This window comes from Gambusia affinis, linkage group LG17 (assembly GCF_019740435.1).
Source record: "Gambusia affinis linkage group LG17, SWU_Gaff_1.0, whole genome shotgun sequence".
NCBI lineage: Eukaryota > Metazoa > Chordata > Actinopteri > Cyprinodontiformes > Poeciliidae > Gambusia > Gambusia affinis.
Genome location: NC_057884.1, coordinates 1,435,454 through 1,447,927, shown reverse-complemented (window position 1 = coordinate 1,447,927; position 12,474 = coordinate 1,435,454). Strand labels below are relative to the sequence as shown.

Genomic DNA, 12,474 nt, shown 5'->3' with positions numbered 1-12,474 from the left:
AATACTGAATAATAACCCTGTTTTATTATTGTGCCTATTACACAATTACACAATTAATTTTATGTAGCACCAATTCAAGATGAATGTCATCTCAAACATCCAGTTTATCAGTAAAAATATACAGTCAATTGAGTTCAATCATACTGACAGACTCAAAGTCAATTAAAAATACTCCAGTTTAAGTAAACCAGACTTAGTTTATGATTCAAGTTGTTAAAAAAGTTTTCTGTCTCATAAAATCCAACAGGTCACATCAGCAATCCCTCCTAAACTAGCATGTAGCAACAGTGGAGAGGCAAATATTCCCTATGACAGGAAGAAACCTGCAGCAGAAACCCACGTAATGGGAACGACCAGCTCCTGCAGGTTTGAGAAGACAGCGCATACACACATGAAAGACAGAAGCACTGATCCAGGAATACTTTTTATGTTAAAAAAAAAGTAAAATATTTATGGCAGAAACACAGCTAAACAAATGAGCTCGTCTTTTGTAAAATCAAGACAGTAAAAACAGCAAACAAAGTTAGTCTAATTAAAAGCTCCTTTAATTGATTTGGCTAGAAAGACAGGGTTAAACACAGAGAGGTGGGGAAAAGTGTATAGTCTACTGAAGGAGAAAATAAAGTTATTGGCAGCAGTAACTAATTTCCTCCTTCCAAGATGGTGAATACAGCTAAATGCCAGGAAGCATGCCAGATTATGCTTCTATGAAGAGAATAAAGCAGAGAGAGCAAATAATAAGTATTTGGAAAGAACAAGAAGAAACTAACATAGAGCTGAATAGTGGTTTATGTAATTTCACAGGGAGCTACTAAAGGCAAGCTAAAACTGAAGAAATATGATGTTCCTCTTTTTCATATTCATGAGAAATCTTGCTGATGCTTTTTGGATCAGCTGGTGGCTTTTACCTGCGCTTTCCTTCATCTACCACTGAAAACACAAATAAGAGAGGTTGTGATTGTATGTAAAAATAAGTTCAAGAAAGAAAGCATTTCATATGCTGACTAAAAAAATATAACAATAATGTTTCTGCTTGTTTTGATTAAAACATGGTCAAACTCTAACCAAAATTTTACAAAAACATTTGAAAAGTTACTAATGTCTTAGAGTTAATCAAATTTGAAAATCTCTGCTGTCGAAGGACTAGTTGTTTATATTGATGAGTATAAACAATTTTCGACATGGCAACTTTGTAATAAAAGATTAGAAAATCCTTTAAAGAAATTATTTTCTTTTTTGATTTTTTTGGTTATTACAACCATACGTCTTGATTGAATTAAAATCCTTTTAAATATGGATCTTCCAGGAATAATTCTGAATAATTTTAGATTTACCTGTAATCACATTGTTTTTGCAAACTAGGCTTTAAATAAAACTACAGTGCTGATTAAAAGAACACTGTTTTAAAAAGATTATGCTCTAAATGTACAAGATTGGAATGCAGTAGAAATTGTTCACTTTTGCTAACTTGTGTATTAAAAAGTTAATTAGAAGAAATTTACATGAATAAATACAAAATTGTGTCATGTTAAAGAACTAAAACCAACAGCTGTGTACAAAAAATATTTATTTGTTCAGCTTACTAATAAGGATAGCTGTTAAGAATATAAAATATAAAAATTTTGCACACTTTATGCAACATATTTTTACAGAGACTAAACAATGTCCTGTGCTTAAGGTATCTGTATCTACAAGTAAATAATTCAGCAGCTGTGACTTTATATGTGTAGACTCACCATACTCCATTTTTAAGTCAATCAGGCTTTCAAAATCAGAATTCAGACTTCACCATGAGTTGGTGTTTATTGCTTAGCTGTAGAGTTATATTGGGCAAAGGTTCAGGGATTTATGCCAGAAGAACTATCTTTGCACAGCTGTGGAGCATTTTTGGTTAAGTCTCACCGACTTTGTTTTGCATAGCAAGCTGGAATCTCGACAAACTTCTTTCTGGTGGCTGCCAAGAGTTGTGAAAATAAAAATAACTGCACCAATAAATGGGCAAACCTCATTCCAAACTGTTATGTTACATCTTTAAAAAAAACAAAAGGTTGCAATGGAAGTGATGAGTCTTTATTTTAATCTAATAATTTGCTTCAACACAAAGGTCAGCAGACACACTTCCTGTAAGTAAAAGTCTATGTACATCAAATCCTTGTTATTGGCCACTTAAATCCCACCGATTATATCTCCAAGCAGCTGTTTCTCTTCCCCCAAGCCCAACACTGGCTTAAGTAAAAAGCTTAATCAGCTTAATGCACTCTCAATGTTTTCTGGTGGTGCACTATTTCCTAAAACATACTACTAGACCTTGACATCCAGCTGGCATTCAGTTGGCACCTGTGCTGTTCAAGGACTCAACATGGCACCAGACCAACACCTGCTGTTGGAAAAAAACACAGATATCTGCCTTACCCAGAAGCAAAAGAAACTTGCTGATTAGGAAGTTTCACAAAAAATTCTGTACATTTGTGGACATCCTGTTAGAAATTTCCCACGTTTTATTGTGTACCCAAAATATATTGGTTTTGTTGCTGAAAAGAAAAATGGAAGAAAAAAGTGAAATTAAAAAAGAACTGTGGGAAGTACAGCATATCAAGCTATCAAGAATAATGCCTTTCATCCCCTCTACGGCATGGTGGACAGTCTGAGGAGCAGACACAGTCAAAGATTACTGTAACCCAGATGCGCTAAGAAACACAGCAAGTGTTTTCTGCCTGAGGCTATGAGGCTTTATAATACATACATAGTCTCTATAGAGCTGCGTGTCTTAAATGTTGAATATATATTTAGCAATATACTTATCAATATATGTGTGTCCTTAAGACTTTCACTGGTCATGATTATTTATTGTTATTTTTATTATAATTACTTTATTTATTTATTTACTTATTTTAATTTTTATTGTGTGTTGTGCTTTGACAAATAAAATCACCCCCCACCACCACTTAGGGATCGATCAATATAAACACATACTATCCAACATCTGTCTTCTGACTTTCATTTTCATTTACTATTGAAGATAACTTTCGATGTGCCATTTTAAACAAAATCCATTTTTTAAAAAAGAAAGAGAAAAACACTTTTGACATTGTTTCAGAGGGTCTCATTTCCCCACTATGCAAGGAGTCCGCAAATGCCGCATCTCTCGCGAGCTTCTTTCTTCACTTCCCGGAAACACAAAGCTTCATCCACCAAAATGGCGACTTTAACTATGAGCAGACCTGCTGTGGCGGGTTTCAGTTTCGAAAATTGTAGAAGGTAAACGGTTTTAAATCTATGAAAGTTATTTCAGAATTTAGACATTATTGTATACAACATGTTTAATCCTTCGAGCACTATGTTTATTAGACGTGTTTTGTTTTAAAACGGCTTAGTGATGCTAGCTCATGTGAAGTTGCCTTACAATGACTAAGGATTTTCTGATGCGCTGTTGCAGTCGCTTGTTTCTCATGCTCTGTTTCACTTTTCTGTTGTTTTATGAATGAGTTTAGTGTGTTATTTTAATTAGAAATGAAATAAGTCCGCATTCTTTCTGGAATTTAGGTGTTTTCAATACTGTTCCATTTTTGCTCAGCATTGGATAAAAAAAGCACATCGGGTCACTTAACCCTTCAAAGCCGCCTAAGTGAAGTGTTTAGATTCAAATATAAAACTGTAATAAAATATAAAATGTTTCTACTGAAGTGCTTAATCTTATTGTATGGGGATTGAAAAAAATACCCGTTACTGAAGTTTATGGGAATTTGTTGTAAGCAGAGAAATTGAATTTACTGTCACATTTTTAACTTTGTAGTCAACAAAGTTGGAGAGGGAGCACAAACGAGCCTTTTCCGGTGATGATATATGTTTTACTCTTTACACTGATGAAATCATTCATTCATATTGATGATTTAATGTTTTTGATTTCAGAAATGTGATTTTGGAAGGTGAAGTCAATAAGCTGGGATGCAGCTTGCCTGCTGCTCGAAAAACTGGAACCACCATCTGTGGTGTGGTCTTCAAGGTTAGTGACAGAAGCAGATACTGGACTTTGAACGATAGCCAGTTTTATCTAGCCCATATGTTTTGATACTAGTTATTCACCTATCAGATTTTTTGCTCATAGTGAAGTTCAGCTCAGCTTCTCATCCCCAAACCAAATGGACAAGAATGAGGACTTTTGAAAATGAGCTGTTTCAAAAACCTTCTGTAGCAAATTGGTAGACACTGCCACTTGCCTACCAACCCTAGTGAATCCCTGCCTGTTACCTAGCAACTCCAGTAAAACCCTGCCCATTACCTACAATGATGATAGCAGGAATTTGTCACACTATTGCTGGGTCGATGGTTCGACTTCCGCTTCATCCGCCTCTGTCATTGTGTCCCTGGGCAAGTCATTGCACCTGCCTTGCCAGCTGGAAGGCCCAACTGGTGGTGCTGCTGCATGGCAGCCTCACCTCTGTCAGAGTGCCCTGGGGCAGCTGTGGCTTCTATCTAGTAGCGCACCATCATCAATGTGTGAAAAATGGGTGAAGGAGACCCTAAAATGGCTTAGGTTAAAATCTAATTATCTAAGAATGATTTTGTACAAAACGTTGTGAGCATGCTTTGTATAGTACATAGACCTATCCTTGATCATACCTGTTCAAGGAAGAATAGCATTAATTAACTGAAAAGTAATATTGTTTTTCAATATTTTATTTTCTATTGTTTTATTTTTTTTTTAAAAAGAACAAAAAACAATCAAACAGCATACACCGTAAGAAATAAAACGTGTAGTAAATATTGGCCAGATCACACTTGATGTTATCCAAAATTATCCATAAAAATGATCATTCTCTAGTTTCTGTAATTTGATCCCATTGTGTAATTCCTTCTTCTGACAAGAATCAATAATGAATTCACTATGCATTGATTTGGCGTTTTTTGTTGAGGGACATGTATGCTTTGGCTTGGTTACTTGTGCTTCATCTCACACTGTAACAACATCTTCTTCACTGGAGAACAGGAGCATCTGACCACAACTCTGTGTATGTCTTTTGTCATTGTTTTACCTACGACTTTTATTCAAAAGTCGTAGGTAAAAAGACTCGCAAGTGAACAAAACTGTGAATGGGTTTTAGTTTACTATCTGTTACTACTTGGTGAAAGAGCACTGAGAAACCATGCTAGCAGAAAATTTATGATTATATTGGTTGCTATGCCATGTTTCCATATTATTAGAAGGTAAAAGTATGCCAGCATCAAGAATAAAGAGGCAGGTCAGAGTCTAGTCTTGTACTTCTTTTTCTTCAAAATGATGATGTAATGTTTGCAACATTTTACATCAACTAATTAATATTGGATTATTTTGTAAATAACATACAATGAAAGACTTGACTCATCTCTTAAACTGCTGGCTTACACCTAATGTGCCTGATCAGAAATGTTCTCAATCCACAAAAAATTGCTTGAGTATTAGCTGAGAAGAGCTCATCAAGCAGTTCCAGAGATGATGATGTGATTTGGTGTTCAGGATGGAATTGTTCTCGGTGCTGACACCAGAGCCACTGAAGGCATGGTGGTGGCTGACAAGAACTGCTCCAAGATCCACTATATCTCCCCCAACATTTAGTAAGTGACATCTCAGCTCTTCTTTTATCCTTAAATTATGCATTACGTAGCCTCTGTGAATGGAGATTATAGCAGAAATAACGAACCCCCTCCTTACTGCTTTTTTGTATTGTTATCCAGCTGCTGCGGTGCAGGAACCGCTGCAGACACTGAGATGACCACTCAGATCATCTCGTCCAACCTGGAGCTGCACTCCCTGTCCACAGGCAGGCTGCCACGTGTAGCAACCGCTAACCGCATGCTTAAGCAGATGCTCTTCAGGTAGGCCTCTGTGTTTGTGTTGCTGAGTAATGAACATCCTCACTGTTTAACCCACTGTCATTATTAGCTTCTGTTATCAGATCTTATCACTCAAGAAGACCCATTGCATCTTTACATTTGTTGCAATGGCAAATGTAAAGATGTATTTACATCTTTACTCTAGAGAACACTGACATATCAGTGCTGGATAAAACTTGGAAGAAGTTCAGACAGTAGATGGTTTTCTATTAACCATAAAATTGCTCAAATTGAAATTACAAAAATACATTTGCTTAATGAAAACACTTTGTCACACAAGTTATCAACAGCCAGATGTTACTAACAGCGAAATAATGAACAAGACGGCAGGAAGTAGTAGGAAAAAGGGATAACACAATTAATAAAAAGTTGTATCATATCAACATGTTGAATCCATAACCTCTCTGTTTAATCAACAATGATTTCCCTAAAACACAGCATATGTTGCCGCTCCCAAGTATAAGTGGCTAGTCTCTCCAATGCCTGAATAAGATGCCGACATCTCCTCATAGAGCGCCATGACTGAATTGTGTGTGTGTGTGTGTATGTATATATATTCATGTATATGTATATAAATAGACATAAGAGCTCAAGAGAAAAGAAGATATCTACAGTTTTTAATGTGCAGGGCTCCCACTGGTATTTAGAAAAAAAAAACATCCATAACTCTCCATGACCTTCAATATAGTTTTCCATGACCCACACAGAACAGATTGAGAAAGAAATGTGAATGACTGACAGACTAACCCCACCAAGTTGAACTATAGCGAACATGTAAAAGTGTAATGCAGGAAGATGGGGAAGAAATATAAATAACAAACATTTGAAAATGAAGGCCACACAGACTGGTATGAATCTATTAACTCAGGAATTATATGATGATAATGTCATAAACAAAAACATATTAGCAATAATGCAAACACAAGATTGTACATGTAGGCATAACTAACTGCATCTACAAAAGTTCAGAACAGACTGGCACACACACTGCAACACCAGTGAGTGTTGCAGTGGAGGTGCAACTGGAGACTTATTTGATGATTAAATAAATATATATTTTTACTACAATAGCTACAGCAGTGTGCGCAGAGCATAAATGTGATTATTTTGTAACACATTAAAATCTATAAATACTGTAAAACAAAATCGCCTTTTAGAGTTCCCAGCCCTACTTTTTACTGTCACTGCTCAGCTTTTCATGGAACTTGTTCTGCACATGCCTGCTTTCACATTCAGCAGTGGGGCTCTTTGCACAGGTAGCTGGAAACCAAGAGGTGGAGCTGCTACTCATGGCATCACCCTGCAATCAGCGTGTAAAATATTTTTTATTTTGTTGAACTCTGGGAAATGTGTAATTGTGACTGAGCAGTTTTGTGTGTGTGCGTATGTGTCTTCAGGTATCAGGGCTACATCGGCGCTGCTCTGGTCCTTGGTGGAGTGGACTGTAATGGACCTCACCTGTATAGCATTTACCCCCATGGTTCCACTGATAAGCTGCCCTACGTCACTATGGGTCAGTTTGTCTCACTAACACAGCTTCTAGCTTTTCTGATAGTTTAAATGCAAATCATAGTTTCATTGATTTGTTTTTACATTGTTTTTGTTGTTCCATTTATCCTCACTTTTTTCTGAATAGATGTGGAAGAGAATAAGACAAACTACTGTTTCCAGACTGCTGGTGTTGTTTTCGAGTCAGTAATTTATACAGTAAAATGGACGTTTTCTTATTAGATTGCCACTATCATTTTTAATCAGTCTTCATTTCAGGGTTTTATTTTCTCAACCAGGTAGAGGTTCAGATTCAGATTTTTTTTTTGTCCTGTGCAGGTTAAGACAAAGTCATCAGGATGAGAACTGCTTGACTCACTACAAAATCAAGAAATACTAATAGCATTCAAAAAATGTGTGGGTTCAGTTCAGGCGCAATAAAAACGGTTTAGAAGTACTACTCAGTTTATTCTTACTGCTTGGTACTTGCTACTATGATTTTTTCTTTTCTGATTGTTGTAGTTTTTTGGAAGACATTCCAACGTTCTTTATTAATTGCACCTTTCTGCAGCAGCAGTGTCTTCTCCCTGAGGCTTGTTGTTTCTTCTTTGAATAAATCTTTACCACATAGTCTGTCAATAACGAAGCAGTCTTATTTCTGCCTCATAATTGATTTTTAAAACCCCGGTAACCCAAAGCATTATGGTTACTGAGGTTAGGACATTGTTAGGTCAGTGACCCAAGTCTCACTCTTCTTAAGGCTCTGGCTCCCTGGCTGCCATGGCTGTTTTTGAAGATCGCTACAAGCCAGACCTGGAGGTGAGCCAGTCACTGCTCAGTTTATCATCAGTTCAGTAACCATGATGCTTCACGCTTCATCTGTGCTTCCATGTTGCTGCTTCCTTTAAGGAGGAGGAAGCCAAGCGGCTGGTGCGTGACGCCATCGCTGCAGGCATCTTTAATGACCTGGGCTCTGGCAGTAACATTGACCTCACTGTCATCACCAAGGGCAACGTGGACTACATCAGACCACACGATGAGGCCAACAAGAAGGGGGTCAGGTGAGAACTACTGCAACATCTGGATCTTCAATTGAATACTTCCTGGCAGATTCAGCCAGAATGTTGTCAGTTTGATACATGTTACTTTATAAACATGTCTTAAAACAGCCCTAGAGATTGCTGGCTCTAGTGCCCATTACACTAGTGGGCTAGTGCATCCCACTAGTGTAATGGGTTGCACCAGATGAATCCAATTTCACTAGTGCATGGTTGTTGTGGCATTACTCATTTTACAGTCTGTCTCACCATGAATACAGTGCATCATGTGTCTTGCCTCCCAGAAAGCAGCTTTATTGCATCAGTCTATGAACCTTGGTTGACAACTTGTTTTATTGCTTGTTCTCCCTGAAGACTAAATGAGCTTGAGGCCTTGCAGCTGTAAGTAAGATGGAGTGTTTTAGTGCAGACTGACTTACCAGCCACCATAACTTGTCAGAGTTCTCTACTAACCAGCTCTTACCAACTTTGCATAGCTAGTAGAGATGTGCTGATCAATCGGCCACCGATCACAATCGGCAGATTTCTGTGAGAAAGTATGTGATCGCCGATCACTGCCTCTTGTTGTCAATCACAAAAACTGATCACCTGTAACTCACTTTGCAGCCTGCAGAGGAATCTGTTTGTAGCGTATCTCCCCCATTTCTTCACACTGCGCAAGCACACAGCAGCAAATCCTAAGCAATGTGTTGTTTAACTATAACTCTGTGAGAGTGAATGGGGAAGTTTGCATCTTCAGACAGGAAAATACCTTGGATGTGACGCACGTCAAAATCAGGATCAGGACAATGAATTTAATGTGACATTAAAAAAAAAAACATCTACAAGAATATGGTGAGATATTGAGGCTGACTGCAGGTAAAAAGACATCTCCCTGAGTGATCAGACAGCCGGTAATACACATCGCCCAGATGTGTATTACAGTCAGAAAGCTAAACAAACAGCCCAAAAAATAAAGTCATAGGGGGTAGTGGTGGAAGATGCTGGATTCTGCCCTCTGCTTTTAGGCTATGTGCTGTTGATATTTCACAGACGTAGCACCGTCCAACCTCCACCAGACAGTGGACTCTTATATCGAACAGCTTCTTAAAGCTGCACCATGTAACTTTAAAAAAAAAAAAAAACTTTTTTACATTAGCATTAAAACTTTTGTTGTCCTAAAATGAGACAGAAAATCTCTGGGGGAAAAAATTGAGCTCCTTTTTCACTTGAAATTATTTGATATGGACAGTGTTGTGAGATTTACTTGTGTATTATTTAGGCTGTTGAGCCTTACTGCTAAATCTCATTTTACTGATTGCAGGTCCTTTTGATTGAATAGCAGCAGTATTGTTCCTCCAAGTATTTTGCATGTTTTATGTCTAAATTACCGTAGGTGAATTTATTGCCAGATCATTTTTCCAGATAACATGGTAGCATTTATACCTAAAGCAAAAAATTGACAGCCAATCCAGGTGATCGGCAGTGATCGATGATTGGCAGTGATTGTGATCGGCCCTTATGGGTGATCGGAATCGACTGCAAAAAACCTGATCGGAGCATCCCTAATAGCTAGCATGCGTGGCTTATCTGTATAATGATGGTTCCTGTTGTGTGCAAATGAACCATGGATTTGACTTTGTTTTTGTTCTTGATGTGGTCCACAAATAACGAATAAGGAATTTATACTTCATCTTGTTCTTTTTCTCAATGCAGAACCGGTGATTACAAGTACAAAAGAGGAACGACTGCTGTGTTATCGAAGTGTGTAACGCCGCTGGACCTGGAGGTGGTGGAGGAGTCCATCCAAACTATGGACACTTCCTAAAATGTTTGTTTTTTTGATGTACTTCTCCCTTTTAGAACACCTGACACACATTATGTCCATGGTCAACAATAAAGTTTTGAGTTGACTGATTGTTTTTGTTTTTTGTTTTTTTTATAAAATCAACATTTTTGTTCAACAAACAAGGAACACATATTACTGTTGTTGGCAGTAGTTTTAAGAGATTTTCAATATTGAATAATTCAGACTGAAAATGAAAGACAAAGGTGAATCCAGTTCAGTTTAGTGATACATAAGTGAAATATTTCACTTATTCATTCTGGCTTTGCAAAGCACACTGCCAAAAACTAAAACTGTAAAATTGTAATTGGCATTTTTATTAAATCAAGCTGAAAGAAATTGCATCACTTTCTTAATTTTGAGGAAAATAATTTCAGAATCACTTAGAGGTGATTCTGAAACATATAATCCCTTCACTAACTTTTCTAAGTTAGTGAAGATAAAAAAAGAACATTAGAAAATAATAGAATCTAAATAAACGGGCAGATGGAGAAAATAAGAAGGGAGAAAATCCAGAGGCAATATTAGAGAAACTATTGGTGTATGAAGAAAATAAATAGAGCAGATGGATAATTTGAAATATATGGTGAAATAAAATGTCAAATGCAAAATGTAAATTGTAAATGAATTAAGGCAGGGGTCTCAGACTCGCGGCCCGCGGGCCAACTGCGGCCCTCGGGACGATAGTTTGTGGCCCCCACCTTAATATGAAAGTTTAATGTTAGTGTGGCCCGCGAGCAGTGATGTCAGTAACGCGTTAATTTGTAATGCGTTACTGACGTCGGACCACTTTTTTCAGTAACGAGTGATCTAACGCGTTGCTATTTCAAATCCAGTAGTCAGACTACAGTTACTTATCAAAATCATTTTTGCGTTACTATCTTCTTTTGTTATTTAATCGTATTTCCTCTACTCGTCTTGTCGAGTGACCGACGTCTCTATGCGACAGAAATGTAAACAATGGAGGGAGATGCGCATTTTGTTGGTGGAAAAACTGGAACTATTTTGAGTTTCTGTCGCCAAGTCCGATTATTATAAGCAGTTTTGGGCTTCATTTTTTAAAGTCGCTTGCAGATTTAATGAGCGGCGGGTTGCGCCTTTTTGGGCTCGTTTTTGAACGTGAAGTTGCTCATTTGGGCTTGGAAATAAGCAGAGACTCATAATAAATCCCAGAATTTGTCCGTCATTAAGGTAGTTTTAGTCAGTCTCTCCCTGTTCATCATTTCTCAGATGATCCGTCCCGCTGTGTCTTTGTTAATGTCAAGTTAATGTTTTACCTCTGAATGACGTCGAGCTTCGCGTTGCGCTCCAGAAAACTACAAACATCGAGACCAATATAAACAGCGCAATAAACGTGAAAACAGCCACGAATGAACGTGTCCGTAGTTGCCAATAATTATAATGGCAACTTAATTCTAATTATTAATACTAAGATAAGTGTCGCAAATCTGTGCAGCCATCTGAGCTGTGAGCTGCAGGAGGAGCTCTGTGCGCAGTGACATCAAATGCAGGGCCGTAACGCAGAACCTGGAGGCTGGGGGGGCAGGGGGGGGCTTTAAAATCCTTGTTAGAGTTTTCCAGACAACAGTGGACCACACAAACTACTCACGTTTTTTATTTTTCTACAATCTCCTCTTCAGTTCAACCTTATCAGTGGAGACACATTGTTGATGTTACCATTATAAAGTAGCTTACAAAAAAGTATTGGCAAAGCTCGATGTTATTTTCACAGGAGGCGGAGTGTTGTTGTTAGCAGCTAATGAAAGTAACTAAAAAATTACTTTTAGTGTAACTTAGTTACTTTCCAAATCAAGTAGTCAGTAATATAACTAAGTTACTTTTTCAAGGAGTAATCAGTAGTCTGATTAAAGTTACTTTTTCAAAGTAACTATACCAACACTGCCCGCGAGTTTGATATGATTGGCACTTTTCAGTGTTGTGTGCGGAGCTGAACTAACTTACCAATCACAGTGCTTCAAATGGAGCTCATTGACCCGCAGTGCCTCTCTGAACTCAAAGCCAAGTTCAGGGAGGTGAGTGGAAAAGCAGACAAGCTTGGGCAATTTTGAGAGAATTGCCACCCAGCTTCCTGAGCTTTCCCAAATGTTCAAGCGGACCATGTGTCTTTTTGGGAGCACATACTTGTGCGAAAAGCTCTTCTCTACCTTGAACTTCAATAAGTCCAAGTACAGGTCCAGACTTACTGACGAGCATCTTCAAGCTCTACTTAGG

At 37.8% G+C, this 12,474-nt stretch overlaps 1 protein-coding gene across 1 annotated transcript; it reads left to right on the top strand.

The window, feature by feature from the left end:
- Positions 1 to 3,114: 3,114 nt before the first annotated feature.
- Positions 3,115 to 10,314, top strand: psmb7 (proteasome 20S subunit beta 7). The gene is made up of 8 exons (XM_044144514.1): positions 3,115 to 3,258; positions 3,910 to 4,003; positions 5,495 to 5,592; positions 5,713 to 5,853; positions 7,269 to 7,384; positions 8,120 to 8,178; positions 8,269 to 8,420; positions 10,113 to 10,314. Exons 1-8 carry the CDS (start codon positions 3,134 to 3,136, stop codon positions 10,222 to 10,224), a joined length of 897 nt encoding a protein of 298 aa, XP_044000449.1. The 5' UTR covers positions 3,115 to 3,133; the 3' UTR covers positions 10,225 to 10,314.
- Positions 10,315 to 12,474: the final 2,160 nt, after the last annotated feature.